This window comes from Heloderma suspectum, chromosome 1 (assembly GCF_057233095.1).
Source record: "Heloderma suspectum isolate Gila_16-S chromosome 1, 16-S_ref, whole genome shotgun sequence".
NCBI lineage: Eukaryota > Metazoa > Chordata > Lepidosauria > Squamata > Helodermatidae > Heloderma > Heloderma suspectum.
In genome coordinates, this window is record NC_139458.1 from 5686815 (window position 1) to 5707002 (window position 20188).

The following is a 20188-nucleotide window of genomic DNA, read 5'->3' on the forward strand; positions in this document are numbered from 1 at the left end:
GAAATGCAAGAAAGCAAAGTGGCTGTCTGATGCGGCTTTACATAGCTGAGGGAAGAAGGGAAGCGAAAAGCAAGGGAGAAAGGGGAAGATATATCCAACTGAATGCAGAGTTCCAGAGAACAGCAAGGAGAGACAAGAAGGCCTTCTTAAATGAACAATGCAAAGAAATTGAGGAAAACAATAGAATGGGAAAGACTAGAGATCTTTTCAAGAAAATTGGAGATCTCAAGGGAACGTTTTGTGTAAAGACCGGCATGATAAAGGACAAGGAAGGCAGGGACCTAACAGAAGCAGATGAGATAAAGAAGAGGTGGAGAGAATACGCAGAAGAACTATACAGGAAAGATCTGAATGTCCCTGATAGCCATGATAGTGCGGTCACTGAACTTGAGCCGGACATCCTTGGGAGTGAAGTCAAGTGGGCCTTAGGAAGCATTACTAATAACAAAGCTAGCGGAGATGACAGTATTCCAGCTGAGCTATTTAAAATCCTAAAAGATGATGCTGTTAAAGTGCTGCACTCAATATGCCAACAAATTTGGAACACTCAACAATGGCCACAAGACTGGAAAAGGTCAGTTTACATTCCAATTCCAAAGAAGGGCAATGCCAAAGAGTGTTCAATCTACCGTGCAATTGCGCTCATTTCACATGCCAGCAAGGTGATGCTCAAAACCCTGCAAGCTAGGCTTCAGCAGTATGTGAACCAAGAACTACCGGAAGTACAAGCAGCGTTTCGAAGAGGCAGAGGAACTAGAGATCAAATTGCCAACATTTGCTGGATCATGGAGAAAGCAAGAGAATTCCAGAAAAACATCTATTTCTGCTTCATTGACTACACTAAAGCCTTTGATTGTGTGGATCACAACAAACTGTGGCAAATTCTTAAAGAGATGGGGGTACCAGACCACCTTACTTGTCTCCTGAGAAACCTGTACGAGGGGCAAGAAGCAACAGTTAGAACCGGACACGGAACAACCGAGTGGTTCAAAATTGGGAAAGGAGTACAACAAGGCTGCATATTGTCGCCCTGCTTGTTTAACTTATATGCAGAGTACATCATGAGAAATGCCGGGTTGGATGAATCACAGGTTGGAATTAAGATTGCCAGGAGAATTATCAACAACCTCAGATACTCAGATGATACCACCCTAATGGCAGAAAGTGAAGAGGATCTAAAGAGCCTCTTGTTGAGGGTGAAAGAGGAGAGTTCAAAAGCTGGTTTGAAACTCAACATTAAAAAAACTAAGATCATGGCATCTGGCCCCATCACTTCCTGGCATATGGAAGGGGAAGAAATGGAAGCAGTGACAGATTTTACTTTCTTGGGCTCCAAGATCACCACAGACAGTGACTGTAGCCATGAAATTAAAAGATGCTTGCTCCTTGGGAGGAAAGCTATGGCCAACCTAGACAGCATAGTAAGAAGCAGAGACATCACCTTGCCAACAAAGGTCCACATAATCAAAGCTATGGTTTTCCCAGTAGTAATGTATGGCTGTGAGAGCTGGACTATAAGGAAGGCTGAGCGCCGAAGAATCGATGCTTTTGAACTGTGGTGCTGGAGAAGACTCTTACGAGTCCCCTGGACTGCAAGGAGGTCAAATCAGTCAATCCTAAAGGAAATCAACCCTGAGTGCTCATTGGAAGGACAGATACTGAAGCTGAAATATTTTGGCCACCTAATGCGAAAACTCCCTGGAAAAGACCCTGATGACTGAAGGCAAAAGGAGAAGGGGACGGCAGAGGATGAGATGGCTAGATAGCATCACCGATACAATGAATATGAACTTGAGCATGCTCTGGGAGACAGCAGAGGACAGGAAGGCCTGGCGTGCTATGGTCCATTGGGTCACGAAGAGTTGGACACAACTTAACGACTGAACAACAATCTTGGTAATCCACCCAGAGAGCTTTAGCTATATTATTATTATTATTATTATTATTATTATTATTATTATTATTATTTTTCAGTGTTCTAGTTGAGGAAGCAGAACTATTTCTAATGCCATTAAAAGCTACATCTCAGACCTCTGTGCTGGGAAGTCCACAGAAGAAGATGAGGGTAAAGATGCATGAAAAAGATGTTCACATTTGCCTGGATTCTCCAAACATCAGCTTGATGTTCATCTCATCTCAATTATCGTGCTCATTGCGATCTGTGTTCGATTTGCACAAATAGCAATATTGCAAAAATTGAATGGGGGAATTGCACAAAAATGTATGTATTTTCTGAAGTGATACAACTCCTCCCCCATTAGACTAAAGCATAGAATTACATAATTTTAAAATTGTGTGATTGTGAAGTGTTTGTTCAATAAAAATTTGGGTATTTTTTTAATGTGTGCTCAACTATTTGTGAACGTTTGCAGAGAGCATGTTCTCCTGCTCATGTCCATGTCTGGGGTTATAAATGGGGCTTGTTCGACTGTTTTTCAAGCATGAGCAAAACATCTCGTACATCCCTAGATAAGGGCAATAGTTGTACTATTATGAGAGAGGAGGGAGGAGTTCTCCTGATCTATTTTCTCCATCCATCATTTTATACAACTCTGTCAGGCCTACTCCTTTTTTTCTAAACTAAAAGCCTTAAATGTTGTAACCTCTCCTCATAGGGGAGTTGCTCCAGCCCCTTATCATTTTGGTTGTCCTCTTCTACACTTCCCAACTCTAAAATATCCTTTTTGAGTTGCAGTGACCAGAACTGTGCACATTAGGAAACTTAGCCACCTCACTGCTCACCCCTAACTCTAGAACATTTATTTATTTAAAACATTTGTAAACCCCCCCCCCATATCATTAAGATCTCAGGGCTGCATACAGATTTATGAACAAATTGAAAAGCATTGGTCCCAATACAGATCCCCCACTGTGAAGTCCCATTGTTTACATCCCTCCATTGGGAGCATTTACCATTTATTTCTACTCTTTGCTTTCTGTTCTTTAACCATAAGAGGATCTGTCCTCTTATTCCATGAGTCTTTGGTGAGTGACTTTGTCAAACCCCTTTTGGAAGTCCAAATAAACACTGTTTACTGGATCAGCCTTGTCCACTTTATTTTACAGGGCCAAATTAGCTCGCATGTTTATTGACACTCAAGGAGTGGATAAGCCTGTCAATGGCTGCTTGTCACAATGGCTATATATTCCCTGCAGGAGCAGAGGCGCTATGCCTCTGCATACCAGTTTCTGGGGGAAATGAGTAGGAAGGTGTTATTGCATTCATATCCTGCTGTGGGAGAGAGCAAGAGCGCTTTCCAGGTCACAGTCTCAGGAGCTCAGCTTCCTCTGAGATTCCAACTGCAAATTTCAATGATAGCACTTTAAACCAGACGATAGGGATGGCCTTTGAGTGGTCTTTGTCTCCTCTCACTCTGTCTTTTTCAACAGCCAAGCCAACCTTGTGCTGCTAAGCGGCTCAGAGCAACGAGCTCACCATGAGCGGAGGGCATTGACGCACAAACGGAGAGCAGGATGGCCGTGCCGAGATCGCCCAGGCAGCCATGTGCCCGCTCTTCCAGGAACAGACACTGCTTTTTGTGCAGCAGCCTCCTCCAGCCTGGGGCCCTCCAGATGGGATGGACCATCGCTCCCACCAGAAGGGCTACTGGCCTGCCCCCATGTTGCGGATGGCAGACAGACACATGCAAACACGCACCCCACGACAAGGGTGGGCAATTTGTGGCCCTCAGATTATTGGCCCACAACATCCATGCTTCCTCACCATGGGTGGATGGGTGTTGTAGCCCTCCAGATATCGTGACCTACATGTCTCCCACCCCAGCTGATGTAGGCCGGGTCTTTCACTATGGGTGGAAGGTAGGAAGCCTGCATTTACACAAATGCTCTTGCACAGGGAGAGCTGTTTGAATTCAATACTGACTAATGTTGGTTTATATTTGATTTTTGTGTGATGATGTGTTTTGCAGCTGGCATATAACTAGACACAACATACAGCTGCAAAGCACACATCTGCACAAGTCACTTTTGCCATCTGCACTGCGGCCCAGGCCCTTTCCAGATCAGTGCCCCACCTCTACATTTTTCTGTGTGAATGCTGGTGTTTCAGAGACCTGCTACTAACCTCAGCACAAGATGCCTTATGGGTCCTGAGACAAGTACATATAGGGTGACCAGATGCAAAGGAGGGCAATTCAGGGGGGGAGGGATATCTGACAGGCTGAGAAAGCTCAAGGCAAGGCATCCCCAGTTAGAGCTGAGAACCAGGCCCAGGCCCCTCTAGCTTTCTTTGAGTCCTGCCACTCTTGCCTGTTTCGGGTTAGCTTTAGGTCTGGTGTCAGCACCCAGCACCCTGAGGAGCTGCCGAAGCCACTGGCATTGCTGCCTGCCCTGGCTTTCCAGATGTGTTTTTCTTGAGCAGCAGCAACAGGTGTCCAGTTTAATTTCCCACAATGCCACCAATACAGCACGGCTCTGTGGCATTGCAGGAAATGAAACATGCGGTTCCCGCTGGGGGACAGTGGTGATGGTTGTTTTAATTTCCCACAGCAATGCTACGTTTCATCATTCAAGAGGCAGCCCCCTTGCTGAAGCTAAGCAGCCTGGGTCTGATCAGAGCTTGGAGGGGAGGCCACCTGGGAACCACAGGTCGCCACCTTGCGCGCCACAATGGCAGAAAGGTGGGGTATAAATGTAATGAACGAATAAAGTAAATAAAATGCATTGATTATAGTTATATACAGGCCTGTAGCCAAAGCTCTTTGGGCAGTTCACAAAAATTAAAAACCATTAGAATACACTATATAAAATATATACGTTGGAGACATTGTAGGAAATTAAAAGCGTCACCTGCTTCGGCCACCACCCGGTAAGCCTGCGGGGGGGGGGGGGCACCCATGCAGGCAGCCCGGCAGCCCACTGGAAGGTGGCTGGCCTCCTGAAATCCAGAGCCGGCCTTCGTTATCTTCACCACGGTACGCCAACCAGCAGGAAAAAGGCCACACGGCTCGATGGGAAGGCTTCAAAATTAGACCATTTTAATGTCGGATGTTTGCAGAGGAACAGAGCCACCGTGCGTGCCGTTCAGAGACCACCAGCAGAGACATGGAGGGGAATCTTCGCAGCACCGTGATTCATCACAGAGACTTCTTTCGACCCCACCCCTCTCGGTAGAACCGGGGTGGGCAACTCGCAGCCTGTCAGGTGTTTCGGCCATCAACTCGCAGCCATGCCTCTCCCCCAGCTTTTGCTGGCTAGACCTGATGGGAGCTGTAGGCTAAGAAATGTGGAGCAGTGCAAGTTGCCTGCTGCAGAGAAACATTGAGGACCTTCTCCTCTGAGCGCCTGTGCTACACATCTGAGCTGGTGTTAAATGTGTTCGCTGTCATCAGTCCCCTTCCCCTTCTCCTGAGGACAGCCTGGAAACTGCAGCTATGTGAGAGTGCTAAGGACTTGCAGTGAGAGAGCCAGAGCCTTCTCACCAAACTACAGTTCCCAGAGTTCACTGGGGCGGGGGCGGGTAAGGGAAGCAAACAGCTAAACTGGTTTCAGTTTATCATGTGCATGGCTTAAAAAAACACAGCCACCAAACAATAATTTGCCTGACATTGTATGGGTTGGTAAGGCTGTGTCCAACCATCCACCTCCTCTCCCCCCACCCTGCCACACACACACTCCTCCCTCCTTGACCCTTCATTAGTGCTGTAAGAGCAGGGCAGAGCTTGAGAGTTACTACAGCTTCAAGCTATAGCATCCCTTTTCCAAACATCACCCAGCATTAGCAAGCTTACTGCGCTGGAGACAGTGGATCTACTCTGTCTTTTGCAGCTTCCTGCCAGTTGAGCAAGAAAACAGCTCCAGCCGTTTCAATGGCAGTCACTTTCTGAGCCCTGGCAAATCATGTGCAAGGGGAGTTCAGTGGTTATATTCACAGTCTCTATGGAAAAGAACGGCTACTCAACAGTATAGCTACTAAACATCTTCAACTTTTAATATATTAAATATCTAACTTTTTATTTACATTCCTTAATGGTTTTCCAAGTTACCAATACAATCTTGTTAAGTTTTTATCCAGTTAGGTTTGTAGATAATTACAGATTACCTACACCATGCTGGAGTGAGCTCACTGAGTAAGATTGGTCTAGAGTAAACGGGAGGCAGATTCAGGGCACAATCCAGAGGAAAGTTTATCATGTGAACCACACTGAAATGAATGGGACTTGCACAGTAAAACTTTCTATTGGATTGAGCCCGCAAATTAAAACCTTCAAGCTTCTTATACAGGGGAACTCCTAAGAAAGTCCTACTTAAGCAAGGGACATATGATAGCTTTTCCAGAAAACCGAAGCTGTGGTTTGAAAGGGGGACCAATGCTCCCCTTCCACTTTTGCTTCTGGTTAAACAGGGTGCATAGGGGTTTGTGGTATTGCAAAAACCTGCACAGCCTATTTGATTAGAGGCAACAGAGAGACCACTACTTTCCGATGGTAAATTTGTTTGAGAAGTGGGAACGGAGACTGTCAGGAAAGGGAGATCGCCGAGGTGCGCCTGAAGTCAAAGCTTTCTTGGAAAACTCTCAGTAAAAAAAAAAAAATCAAAAATCCAAGCAAGAACTGGAGCCAAGTTTGAGGACAGCCCTGGCTTTGCTCACTGAGAAACCAGCCACACTTGCTGAGCTCTTCAACTCACAGCATCTACCTAGTCACCACTTAAGAGAGACTTTTCAAAGAGCCATTGAAGTACCCAAAGGACTGATGTGAAGAGGAGGAGAGGAGAGCTGCAGGGCAGGGAGGCGCTATCAGTCTGGAAAAGGTGGAGCCGCTTGGCATCCGGATGGAACGCCCTGGCATCTTCCAACGCCCCGTGTGCGGCCTGAGTAAAGTTGACATCACCTGAGGTCACCACGTCAAAGACACAGGACTGGAAGTAGACGTCCTCAACTGGCAGCTTCTCCCTGCACAGCAGCTGGGCCCTCTCTGGGGTGATGCCACTGGGGCTGGGTTTGCCTCGAGAGAGGCGCCGGCTGAGAGGGCAGCCCCACACGCACAGCTGCAAGTCCTGCTCATCGGAGAAGGCGCGGGACACCTCCTCGGCGGCCCGGATGGAGAAGGACAGGTGCTTGCCCACTTGGCGCACGGCAATGGTGGTGCCAATGTACGCCGCTCGGATCTCCACGTGCTGCCGGCCTGTGTGTTCATGGAGGGTCAAGCTGCTCCCTCCAGGCCTCTCGCCGCCCTTCACGGATCCGTCCGCAAACGCGGCCGGCAGGTTGTCCGTTTCAGCCTGGTAGACTTTCTCGTCAATGCACTCCTGCATGTTCTTAAATATGATGGTGAGCTGAAAGGAAGTAACACATTGAAAGCTCAAAGCGCAGCTGAGCCATGAGCATCTCCTGGGGCATGCGCAGGGGCCAGCCTGCATGTTCCCTTCCCACAGGGAGAGGCAGCGATCTGAGCCCCTCTGCCCCAGGGTGCAGAGCCTCTTTCAGCCCCAGGGCCAAAGCCCATTGCACAGAAACCCCCCGGGGCTGCATGCCAGTGGTGGGAGGGGCCAAAGGCAAAAAGGGCAGGGCCAAAAATACCACCATATTTTAACTTAAAGCTCTGACAGCCAGTACCTGAGCCCCAGGAGAGGCATTTCAACCTTTTAGAGCTGCACAAAAGCCAGGAAATCACCAAATGATTGGAGTTCAGGTAAAAGGGGGTAGGGGCAGGGTACGGGGGGGGTTGGCTTGTTGGGGAACCCTGGAGGGCCAGATTCGACCCCAAGGCCTCAGCTTCCCCACCCCTGTTCTACACCATTCAGTGATTCTGAAGAAGGGAGCAGACTCCCTTCCGCCACTGGGGATTGGAGAGGGATGCAGGGGCTGGCTCTTGTGCCTTTTTTCGGGCTCCTGGAGAGGAGGAGGGACCACACAACAAGCCCCCTTCTTCTGCTCTTTCAGAGGCAAATGGTGAGGATTATTTGCCACAGGTAGGCAAGAACCCCAGGTTTTCTGGGCGCTGTTCTGGAGCCTCGCTCTCTCCCCAAAACTGCAGGCCTCCTTGAGGACTAAGCTGGCTGATGGTTTAAGGCATCATACAACTAATGCTTCCTTTAAGCATATATTCTGGCAATGCCCAATGGTTGCCTCTGTTTGGGAGGAAGTTGTTATATCGATAAATCGCTTATTGGAACACCCTTTAATATTTACTGATGTACATGTCCTCTTAAATTATATACTGCTCCTGGGCAGTTACCACCCTTTTGAAAGAATGATTATTATAACATTGGACGGATAAATGCTCACCTCCTATAATCCAATGGATTGAGGACCTAACAACGCTTTCAGCATTTGAGTGGGTGATATACAGATGCTACTTGCAAACGGATACTTATATGGTATTTGGTCTGCTTTTGTTGACATTTATGTATAATTCTTAGAAAGTTGTAGTTTCTCATATAACAGATTTCATGTGAATGCATTGAAACTGATATATTTAAATTTATGCAGATACAATTTCTTTCTTTCAGTTTTTGTTTTGATTTCTTGAAATTTCACAATAAAAAATTAATTTAAAAAAATATGGAGGCCCATCCCCTGCAGCCTGATCCTTCTCTGTCCCTCTAAAGACTTCCCCTTAGGTCCACAGATGCGGTCTGACAGAAAAAATTCCTACAGCATACAGTTCATGGACCCCACTCCTTGCACTGCCCCTGTTGGTCTCCTTCTGCTTTGTTTCCAGTTTCTTTCCCAGCAATCCTGCCAAACAGTTGCTCCTTTTCTCAGCCTGGGTTGCCTTTCTGGAACAGACCTTGGGCATCTCTACACCAGCCTAAAATCCTGCATTTAATTTTTGTGAACCGCCCAGACAGCTTTGGCTATTGGGCGGTATAGAAATGAAATAAATAAATAAATTTAAAACGGGGCATTCTGCTTCCGTTTTAAATGCAGGATCACAGCGATTCCCTTTTTCACGTGCTTCCTTTCCCCGCTCCCCTTCCCCCCTCCTTCTCCCCCTATCTGAGTCTTCCATTATCTTTCTCGCACCTCTTTTTGCCGCTTTTACTCTATTCATGGAGGAAACTGAGGCGGAACACAATGGGGTAATTTGATAGCTCATTATCTGTGATCTATTTAAAAATGGAAAAAAGGGCATTTAGGGCAGGAGATGCCTTGGAGGGTCACAGCGTCATGTAAAGAGCCTGCAAACTTCCGTGAAGGAGCAATCTCAATCGCAGGATAAAAGCTCAGTGTGAAGGAGCCCCTGATCTGGCCTCGCTACCCTACCATTTCATCTTGCTCCCCAGTCAGATGTCATCAGCCAAACCCCCTTGCTGGTAAAGACCATGCAAAGATCTGGGACCTTCCCCTCTGGTACATCTATGAATAAGTTGAGCAACTAGGCCATCTTCTCCCAGCCCCCAGAGTCCCAATTCCAGCAGGCTGTACAGAGAGAAAGCCTGGCCGTTTCACCAGCACTGCTGAAGGTTTTTTTCCTCTTCCCTTCCCATCACTTTTTCCATTTGTGTTGTGACTTTTTAGGTTGTAAGCCTGCATACAATTACTCTTGTTTTACAAACTGCATGTAAGCTGCTCTGGGAGATTTGTGGCTTAGGAGTGGAATAAAAATGTTCTAATTTTAAGCCTACTCAGCAGTAAGCACGACACAGAGTCTGCATATCTACTCAGCAGTAAGCAGGACTCAGTTACTCTGTAGCACTTTCAAATAGCACCCCAAGCACCAGACGACGGCGTGTCTACTCAGGAGTAAGCATGAGCAACATGTCTTCTGAGAAATAAGCCGCGCCAGCCTCTGCATGTCGAATCAGGAGTACATGAGGCAGGCCACAGAAGTCAGCAGGACTGAATCACTCAGCAGCTTCCTCCACAGGCCCCGACTCCTCTCCCCTCCAATTAGCAGCCTGATGGAGAACCCCCGTGGGCCACAGGCACCCCATCCCTGATCTACACAGTACTGCCTGCTCTTACTGGCAGTGGGTGCCCAAGTTATTCCCAGCCCGGCTTTCACTGGCAATGAAGACACTGACTGGCAGTGGCTCTCCGTCTCTTCAGGCAGGAGACTTCCCCAGCCCTACCTGAAGACACTGACTGGCAGTGGCTCTCTGTCTCTTCGGGCAGGAGACTTCCCCAGCCCTACCTGAAGACAATGACTGGCAGTGGCTCTCCGTCTCTTCGGGCAGGAGACTTCCCCAGCCCTACCTGAAGACACTGACTGGCAGTGGCTCTCCGTCTCTTCGGGCAGGAGACTTCCCCAGCCCTACCTGAAGACACTGACTGGCAGTGGCTCTCCGTCTCTTCGGGCAGGAGACTTCCCCAGCCCTACCTGAAGACACTGACTGGCAGTGGCTCTCCGTCTCTTCGGGCAGGAGACTTCCCCAGCCCTACCTGAAGACACTGACTGGCAGTGGCTCTCCGTCTCTTCGGGCAGGAGACTTCCCCAGCCCTACCTGAAGACACTGACTGGCAGTGGCTCTCCGTCTCTTCGGGCAGGAGACTTCCCCAGCCCTACCTGAAGACACTGACTGGCAGTGGCTCTCCGTCTCTTCGGGCAGGAGACTTCCCCAGCCCTACCTGAAGATGCTGGGGACTGAATCTGGGACCTTCAAAACATGTGCTGTATGTATCACTGGTGCAGGCAAGAATTGAGCCTAATAGGCTCGCAGCACTGACATCACTGACATTTCCCTTGAGAGCCCACCCTCTTGGGCCACCGACACAAATCACAGAAAACGTGGTGAGGGGAGTCAGCGCGGTTAGGGATGTGACGGGAGTCCAGTTTGGGGCTCGAGGTCGGCGGCTCCCCGCCAGCTCAGCCCCCCAGACACCAGTCCGTGGCCCCCTGCACTTGCCCGACTCAGCACATGCCGAGTCAGGCAAGCACAGCAGTCCCCGCTGCTCCACCAAGCTGCCATTTTGCGCAAAACCGCAGCTCGGTGGAGAAGCGGGAAGCCATGCGCCACTCACAGGATGCGCCACTCACCCACAGACCATGTGGCAGCTCGCCACGTGCTGCGAATAGGGGAGGGCAGGCAGTGGAGGTGCGGTGAGCAGCATGTGGCGCAGGACGGGGCGAGTTCTCCCATCCCTAAGTGTGGTGTGGTGGTGAGAATGTTGGACCAGGACTCAGAAGACCTGGGTTCAAGTCCCCAATCAGCCATGAAGCTCACTGAGTGACCTGGTGCTAGTCACTGACTCTCACCCTCCCCTACCTCACAGGGTTGTTGTTGTGAGGATAAAATGGAGACGAGGAGGGCCATGTCAGCTGCCTTGGGTTCCTTGCAAGAGGAAAAAAGGCGAGATATAAACGTAATAATACACAGTGGAGGCTGGTGGCTCCGATGTCAGTGGGGTGGTAAAGCCACTCTGGGTTTCAGTCAGAACCAGTCAGAACTCTAAAGGAGCTATCCAAGGTGTGAAGCAGTCAGAACTCCAGGCAACTTGTGAAGCACCTTGGATAACTCCTTTAGAGTTCTGGTCCTCTAGAGTTCTGATTCACCGCCCCACTGACATCGGAACCACCAGCCTCCACTGATAATAATATTAAAAAAGACTTTAGAGGGATTTGGTTTTACCTTGCTAGTAGCGGTCGCATTTGACCACTTGACTATGGGACCACTGGTGGCCTGTACAAAGAGGTAATTGTTGTCCAGAAGTGGCCAGGAGCCCTCCACTCGGCAGGTGTGGAACTCGTCATGGAACGTCCGCAGGTGGGATTCCCCAAAGATGGCGCAGTGGTGGTATGTGGGGGGCCGGCCCTGCTTGCGGGCAAAGCTCTTCTCGTAGTCACAGATGTCCAGGGAAGCCAGCCCCTCTTGGTCGGGGGCCGGCGCAGGAGGCCGTGGTGGGGACGTCGGCCCCACCTTGGAGCAATTGTTCTGAATCATGAGGTCTTCGATGCCATAGACGGCAGAGTGGTAGGCCAGGTTCCCCCGGCAGGTCCGAGCCGTCCTCCGCGTGCAGCTGGAGTAGGAGCGCAAGGCATCACAGTAGGCCTCGTTCTCATGGGGAGCGGGCAAGTGCTCGGTGGCGGCCAGGAAGGCGGAGTTGCAGCGCGAAATCTTGCAGTGGGAATAAGCTGTGCAACGAAAGTGAAAGCAAACAAATCATGGCTTGAGAAAGGGGAAGAGGGGTGGGGGTTGTCACACTGAAATGTCCTTTGCTCAACCTTGCAACAGTCCTCCTCCTCAACAGCTGGCAGCTAATAGGCAAAATCTGGTCCTGGGGGGGTCATCTGGATTCCTCACTGCCACCCCCTTAAAGCTCTAGACAACCTGAGCCCGCTGGCCTCAAGGCAGGCCTCTCCCCAGGAACGCCTTCCTACCCCCAGAAGTTCAAAGGAAGGGCTTTGCTCCGTTCGCTCTCTCATTGGATGCAGGGTTGGTTGGGGCACAGAGCGGCACTTCCTTGTTTCCACGAAGAAAGCACTCCTACATGCAAGAGCTTTTCCAGATTATCAGGGTTGCAGCCATCTGTTTAAATTGTACTTTTACCGCACTTTTCTAGCAGAGGAGCAGGACCTGTGGAAATGGCAAGAGGCCCTTGTAGGGTTGGGCAGGGAACTTGGGCTGCTGTTCTTTGCTCCCTTTTCAAAGTGGCCCTCAGAAACCACAATTTGTCAAGTAGTACTGGGGGGGGGGGGGGCTCTTTTCACCCACCAAATCATAACTTTTCCTGATGATCTTGACATCAGGATTCTTACCGTGTCTACAGAACAGGAGAAGGGTGAACAATTTAATGAAGAGGCTGGGATTTGTTGGGTCGAGTGGTCTCACGCAGCACGCTGGTTCCCCCATCCTGATCTATTCCACAATTATGGAAGTTGGTCCTCCAAATCGCTCCACACCCTTTTCCCCCTACAGGTTCACTGGAAGTAAACAAAAGACAGATCTATAGTAAATAAATCCACAAGATCTCTTGGGTGTACTCCATGCACCTGTCTGCATGCCATACAACCCAGACTCAAACATTAGTCAAACTCTTACTTTTCTCCCTTTAAAAACACACAAAAGTTCCTCATCCCCACTTTGAATTTTGCTTTTGGCAGAATTTGGGTGGCAACTATACATGGAACATGTTATTGCTGAGGTTTGGCATTAGGCTGTATGAAGACTAAATCTCTTCCCATCATGCCTCTATGGAGACAATGCTTACCTCAAGTAGCTGGAAAGTACCTTTCCCAACGGTGTGGATACTTCTCACTCAGACTGCTGAAGAGAAGAAAAGCCTTTGCTTCACAGGACGGTCCCCCAAGGTGTCTTCCCAAACAGAAAGTGTTCTGCAGCGGGATATTTTTTTTGACGGCATCATGTTTCAGCCCTCGGCCTTCACCAAAACAGGTGAAAGTGGAGGTTTCCCACCTTTTGTACAGCTCCAAAATCAGTCAAAATAGAAAATGGAAGATGACCAGTGACCAGTTTCAAAGTGGCAGATGCCTATCACAGCTGCGAGCGATAGGTGCCTTTTGCCACCATTTTGATGGAACGCCAAACCTGTTACAGATATTTTCTGCCTTGTCCTCTGGACTGCTTTTTCCTCTTGCCTCAGAGTGACACAGTGATCAACAAGAGCGATCCTCACATATTCCCTTTCGTCCCAGAGGCCTACATTTCCTGCCATTCCCAGCCTCCGTCACTGATAACCTTCTGGAAGCCGTCCGTGTCCCAATCCTGCCTGTGACCTTTTCCAAACATCAACAAACAGCAGCACAAACTTTGTCCATGCTTCTGGATTCACAACAGGAGCTAATAATCAACCAGTTGATCCCTGCAGCAGTTGGCGTGGGAGCTGAGCCACGGTGCTAAGCGCCCACAGTGAGACACAGGCCTTTGTGACGGACTGTCCAGTTCAGCAGGGCCCACGGGCTGGAGCAGGCGCGGAGCACGGAGCCATTCCCTCCTATACCACGAGATGCTTTGTGCCTACAGGATGGCTCACATGCCTGTGTCCGTCACTTGCAGCACCAAATGCCACAGGTAGAGCTTCGGCATCCATCGTGACGCTTTTCAGTGGAGACAGTCCACACGTTCCCCCATGGGTCATCATGTGATGAGAAATTAAGTGCGCATTTGCAAACTGTCCCAACAGGGCCCCCATGCAGCTTTGCTTGAAAGCCTCCTGCAAAAAAAGATCCCATGCTTTGAACTCTTTTCCAGTATCTCCATTTGTCCCAAAGAGAGCCATGGTATTTTCTCTTGAATTACAGGATTTCCCTATCCCCGGTCCTGACTTGCATTGGAGGGAAACTGCATGACTTGGGGCTGTGTGAATCTCCTCCAGGTAACCAAAATAGGGCTTCTGCCCTCATTTTCCCAAACAATGCCTCTGTCCCTTTGGCAGATGTAGGAGATACAGAAAATCAGCTGGGAGTGTTTTCCCCTCAGTGCATGCTATATCTGTTGGATTTCTACCGATCGTGCAGCTGTTACCAGCACAAGGCCTCCATCAAGAAAAGCAGCGGCTAAACACCAAAGCTACAAATTGAAGCAGGTTCAGAATTAGGGAGATTTGACAGAAAAAGGCAACTAAAGGACATTGTAGAGTTGGAAAAAGGCCAACTAAAGGGCAACTAAAATCATTAAGGGGCTGGAGCAACTCCTCTACGAGGGAAGTTGCAACATCTGGGAGTGTTTAGCTTTGAAAAGAGGCAAGTAATGGTAGAGGTGTACAAAATTATGCATGGCATGGAGCATGTGGAGAGGGAGACATTCTCCCTCTCTCATAATACTCGAACCCAGAGTCATCATAAGAAGCATTGGCGGGAGATTCAGGACAGATCAAAGGGAGGACTTCTTCACACCGCACATAGTTAAACTGTGGAATTCACTGCCACAAGATGTAGTGATATCCACCAACTTGGATGGCTTCAAAAGGGGGTTAGACAAATTCCTGGAGGAGAAGGCTATCAATGGCTACTAGTCCTGATGGCTATATGCTCCCTCCAGTATCAGAGGCAGTATGCCTATGTGCAGCAGTTGCTGGGGAATCTGGGCAGGAGGGTGCTGTTGCACTCGTGTCCTGCTTGTGGGTTTCCTGTGGGCAGCTGGTTGGCCACTGTGTGAACAGAATGCAGGACTAGATGGACCCTTGGTCTGATCCAGCAGGGCTCCTCTTATGTCCTTATGTCCTACTATGGTGGGACGTGGGAGAGGGCCTTCTCTGCTGTGGCACCCCAGTTGTGGAATGCCCTCCCCTTGGAGGCCCAATTGGCACAGACACTGGTCTCATTGTGGTGCCAAGTAAAAACATGGCTTTTTACCAAAGCCTTTGAGGGCTAAATGCATTCCCTAAAGTAGCACACAGTTTTAACTGTTTATTGTTTTCGATTTTAATTGGTATTAGCTTGTTTAATGGTTTAATATGTTTTTAGCTGTTTAAATTATTTATTGTTTTATACTGTTTAAACTTATTTTACCTGTATGCCACCCTGAGATCTTAATGATATAGGGTGGGATACAAATGTTTTAAGTAAGTAAATAAATAAAATGTCTTTAAGTGCATATTTTTGAAATGGAAGCACCAGAATGAAAATACTGGGGAGATCTTTGAAGCTTTTGTCTGATCACAAAATTCAGCCCTTCAGACAGGCTTAGGGAGGAATCTCAGCTCAGCGGGAGAGCACCTTGAAAGGTCCAAGGTGCAAAAGGTCCAAGCTTTAGTCCAGGGCATCACGAGCCAAAAAGCTCTTGGGTCGTGACTGGGAAAGACCATCCCTAAAACCGCTGCCAGGCAGAGCAGGCAAAACTGGGCTAGATGGACCAACGGTCCCACTAAGGATAAAGTAGCCTCGGAATTGGCCCCTATGAGCAGCATAAGCCCAGCCACAGAGGTCAGCCGGGCTGGCAAAAACCAGAGGTGAATCAACGAAACCCCAAGATCAGGAGACTCGCCAGTCAAATTAGCCCTGCTCACCCCTTCCTTCTCTCCTCCCAGTCCAGGACAAGCTGTGCAACTTCCAAATCTTGTGGAGGGCAAACACAGGGGAGCTCAGGACTTGTTTTTGCAGCAGGATAAGTATATGAGGTGATAACAAGGCTTTCAAGTTTTAGCACTGTTTGTAACAGAGAGGCACAGAGAAAGTCAGAATGAGGAAAGACATCAGCAGAGGCGGGATGCTTCTTCCCTTTTCTTTGATGGGCTTCCTACTTCACGCTAACAGTTCAGACAGCAATCCTCCTTGGCGGGAGCATTTGCATTCCTAATTTAAAGCCAATTTAACTTTAGTGGTGGCTCTACCACTACCATGCCTCAGTGGCAGAGCCCCTGCTTTGCATGTCAAAGGCCCCAAGTTCGATCCCCAGCATCTCCAGGTAGGGCAGGAAAGACCCCTGCCTGAAACCCTGGAGAGCTGCAGCTGCCAGTCAGTGTTGACAACACTGGGCTAGGTGGACCAACAGTCTGGCTCAGTACAAGGCAGTTCCCCATGTTGCATTGCAAAGGTCGCATTTCAGGCAACTGAACATCTTTGGTTGAAGCTCGGTGTGTTTTCCATGTTGAACCTGTGCAGTCAGAAGTGAGTATCGTCAAGTTCAGTGGTGCTTACTCCCCAGAAACTATGCACAGCATCGCACTCACAGCCCACAAAAGTGGCTGAGAGATCTTATTAATGGCCCAGTTGATTTGGATGCCATGCATTTTATGATGGAATTTTTAAACAGGGTGTTAAGTCCTTTGAGTATAAATAACAGAAAACAGGACATCTAGAGACCTCTTCTGGGGGAATAACTCTGGGTTCTCCTTGGAGGCCTGGCTATGAGGAGTTCCTGCACATCAGCTGCATTTACCACAACACCACGGGTCCTTTCCATCTGAAAAGGCTTCCAAAGAAACAATCCTTCTCCCCGGGTTCCAGCCAAGTGACTGCACACACACAGCTTCGTTGCCCCTTTCCTTCCAGAAGGGCCAGGGAGAGAAGCCGCCTCTGCTCTCTTCCCCAACCTGGATCAGTCCAGAGGTGTTGGACTTCAGCTCCGTTCTCAGCCAACATGGCCATGCTGGCTAGGGATGATGGGAAGTGCAGTACAACACATCTGCGGGGATCCAGGTGGGGAAGGCTGCCCTGTGGCCTTGGCGTTCCTCTGCTAAAAGCCATAGCGTCTCGTGGCCAAATGTTGGGATACTGTTCTGCACATGCTCCCCCCCCCCGGTTAACGCCTGCCGCATGGGGCCCTGGGGAGTGCCCAGGGAGCCCCTCCCCCCCTCCTGGAGACTTCCAGCCCAACGCCTCCCTGGGATGCATTTTAGATACAGACCCTCTCTACCTTACAACAAGGGATTGATTCAGAGCTTTTCTACACGAGGCTGTTAACCCTCCGTATCTACTTTTGGTTTCATCGCAGAATTGAAATCCGAGCTCTACCCAAAGAGCTTTTCCTTTCCTGCTTTTCCACGACATAACTTCCAGGTGGGGTGGTGCTATAGCGGAGTGTCACAATTACGCAAGTAGGAAAAATGTTTTCTTTTGCTTTCAGAAAAAACACTCCATTTTCTCCTCTGAAAAATCCAGGAGACTCTTCTTAAAAAACAGAAGTGAAACTGGAGGGTCACGATGCCGTCTAAAGAAACTGCCAATGCCCGTGAGTAAGGAATGGTGAGCATACAATAAATGCCTTGTGTACAAAGGCACCTAGTCATCATGGCTCCTTTCCAACTCTCAGTCAGCCTCAAATAAGAGCATGAAAATTGACTAGTCCACAACCGTTTTGAGCCACTGGCCTGCCCACAGTAGGTCACCAAAGAAAGGTAAGATCCCCATTATCTGAATTATGCTGTACAGACAGTTATCTAGAAGTTCTCCGTAATTGTTTGTAAAGATTAAAATGAAACCTATACAAATTATAGCAAGCAGAAGAGATGCATTGGTGTGGACCAAAAGTCAGGGCCTACATTTTAAGAAACAGACAAGCAAGCAAGGAAAGAGCAATTCAAGGCCTGCCAAATGGCCATGACTCCAAAGCACTTGAATTCAACCTCCCCACTGAAAATATGAATGCAAATATTTAGAAATATAACTCCTAACCCCTCACCCTCAAGCGAGCCCATTATTGCATTTCCCTACTCCGCTCCTTCCCCTTCTAGCCCCATACCTGAAGGAGACATGCAGACTTGCAAAAGGCCCAAGGAGGCAACTGCTAGCCCTAGAGAGCTGGTTCAGGCCTTCATAGCTCCCTCACTCCTATTTCGAGAGGTTCAGCCTGACCTTGAAGTCCACAGAAGCGCTTTATAGGCCAAAGCCAGAAGTTCAGAGCTGCCTCTTGCTTACATGGGACAAGGAACGTGTTGCTGGGGTGACCTATGCTCCAGGCAGCGCAGCCTCAAGCGTCTCCATGCCGAGTGTCACTTACGGAGGGCAGCATACAGAATGTACTGGATCTCCCGCAGGGACGTCTGGACCTTAGCACACCTCACCCTCCATTTTACCCCTGCCTTTTTAGCACAGCCCCTCCCTTCTTTGGCCTCCCCCCCCCCCCCCAGTCAACGATTGGGAGTAAGATTTGCTTTTAAAGAAAAGGTTCTCTGAGCATATATAGAGTCCCATTCTGTGCCCCACAGAGCTGTTGCAGCTTGTTCCCACACAGAACTGCAAAACAACGCTCCTTTGCATTGTAGGTAGCGGATATCCTTCACCAGGCCTGGCACTTTTCTCGTGTTTTTCTTTTTTTAAAAAAAAACCAATTAACTCTGACCCCCCACTGCTTTGCTAGGGTTCTGAACACACAATCCAATTTCTTCTGAAGCTTATAACAGTGGATCCATATCCCGGTTAAACGTTATGCCTGCGCTCCATACCTCATGGTACCTGCCCGTGTTCGCTGCAGCCAGAAGTGTTGCCATCATCATGCCCTCGCCTTGAGGTTACCAGACCGCAAAGGAAAGTCATTGGCCTGAATTTTGGAGGAGGTGCAGTTAGAGCCACTTGGAAAAGTCCCCAGAGTGGTGGATTTAGGCTCCTTCCCCAGCAGGGAAGTCTCCGGGCCTTCAAGCCCGCCGTGCAAGTGGGCCAGAAAGACCCTTCGAGGTTTGCACTCATTCTGATTGCTATGCTAAAAGCAGGTGCAAAAAGCGGGGGGACGGGACGGGACGGACAAAATTGAACAAGGGCTCCTGTGCCTTTAATAGTTGAGCAGAAGAGGGATACCTCCGGAAGCTCCCTCTTCTACAGAACTGTTAAGGGGCAGGAGCCCTGTCTTCTTTTGCCCCTGGTCTCCCTAGCTGCATCATCTAAGGTTCTGCAAACTGCTATGTTGTTGCTGCCGCCGCTATACAAATGAAAATGACAACGGCAAAGATGGGCAATTCCACATTGAAATAATAGGCCTCCAAGTGAGTCGAGCTGGAATCCCATAGCCGCCTACGTGAGAGTATGCCACGTTGAGCCCGCTGGAACTTACGTTTGAGTAGGCAACTATAGGATTGCACTGTTTCAAAATCAAATGTGGAGAGCAGGTTAAATTAATTTAAAAACAGAATTAATCCTAGGGTGGCCATATGCAAAAGAGGTCAGGGGTCATGTGCCTGGAATAGCTGTGCAGAAGGAGGAATTCCTCTTTTGCATCCGGTCACCCTGTGGTTAAGCCTCCCGGTACATTTGAGCATGTGGAGGCTGTGAACAGGACCACAACCCCCCACCGCACCTCCGCAGTACCTGAACAGGCCACGGCAGCCCTGTCAGACTGACCCCGAGCCCGTTTACCCCGGTGATGTCTGTTCTGACTGGCAGCAGGTCACCACTCTGGAAATGTATATTTAGGCTCTTGATATCTTTGTGGGGAAGACCTCAGTCTTGAAAGGTGACAAATGCAATTAATCAATATAAGTATATAAATACACATGGCTGGGTGGGCGGGGCGGGGGGGAGACCATTTGAAGCAAGTGAAGTAATACATATTACCCTTTGAACACCATCCCCACCCCATAATGCCAGAGTCTAAAATTACCTAAGTGTCCCATTGTCTCTTTTATCTACTTCTGTGCACCCCCCACTGCCCTGAATGCTTTTGAACCAGGAAGACCTGGGTTCAAATTAGGAACTGATTCAAGCAAACCATTGTGAATGTGACCCAGCAATTCGAGGAGAAACCGTTTCATGAAATGAGCCCTCACCCAACTTTGCATCTCCAAATCATTTAGCTGATTCTTCACCCCCAAATTCCAACACAGGACACTTTTTAACCAGGGGTGGGCAACTGCTGGGGGTCCAGGGGACAATTTTCCTGTTTTTTTGAAATT

At 49.0% G+C, this 20188-nt stretch overlaps 1 protein-coding gene across 5 annotated transcripts; it reads right to left on the bottom strand.

Annotated features, from left to right (window-relative positions):
• Window positions 1–4234: 4234 nt before the first annotated feature.
• On the bottom strand, window positions 4235–18996 carry LOC146356820 (hemojuvelin-like). 5 transcript variants are annotated; one of them, XM_084833806.1, is made up of 4 exons: window positions 18749–18996; window positions 12663–12827; window positions 11536–12038; window positions 4235–7296 (listed from the first exon to the last, which is right to left on the bottom strand). In XM_084833806.1, exons 2-4 carry the CDS (start codon window positions 12754–12756, stop codon window positions 6658–6660), a joined length of 1236 nt encoding a protein of 411 aa, XP_084689932.1. In that variant the 5' UTR covers window positions 12757–12827; window positions 18749–18996; the 3' UTR covers window positions 4235–6657. The 5 variants fall into 5 exon arrangements, with proteins under 5 accessions (XP_084689932.1, XP_084689940.1, XP_084689924.1 ...); XM_084833814.1 differs by lacking the exon at window positions 18749–18996 and adding an exon at window positions 18304–18412; XM_084833798.1 differs by lacking the exon at window positions 18749–18996 and adding an exon at window positions 18222–18395.
• Window positions 18997–20188: the final 1192 nt, after the last annotated feature.

Coding starts and splice junctions, on each gene's coding strand:
- LOC146356820 (XM_084833806.1), bottom strand. CDS start 12,756: ATGGGGGAACCAGCGTGCTGCGTGAGACCACTCGACCCAACAAATCCC. Junction 12,039..12,662: donor TCTCCTGTTCTGTAGACACG/GTAAGAATCCTG, acceptor TTCGTTGCACAG/CTTATTCCCACTGCAAGATT. Junction 7,297..11,535: donor ATGCGACCGCTACTAGCAAG/GTAAAACCAAAT, acceptor ACTTCCTTTCAG/CTCACCATCATATTTAAGAA.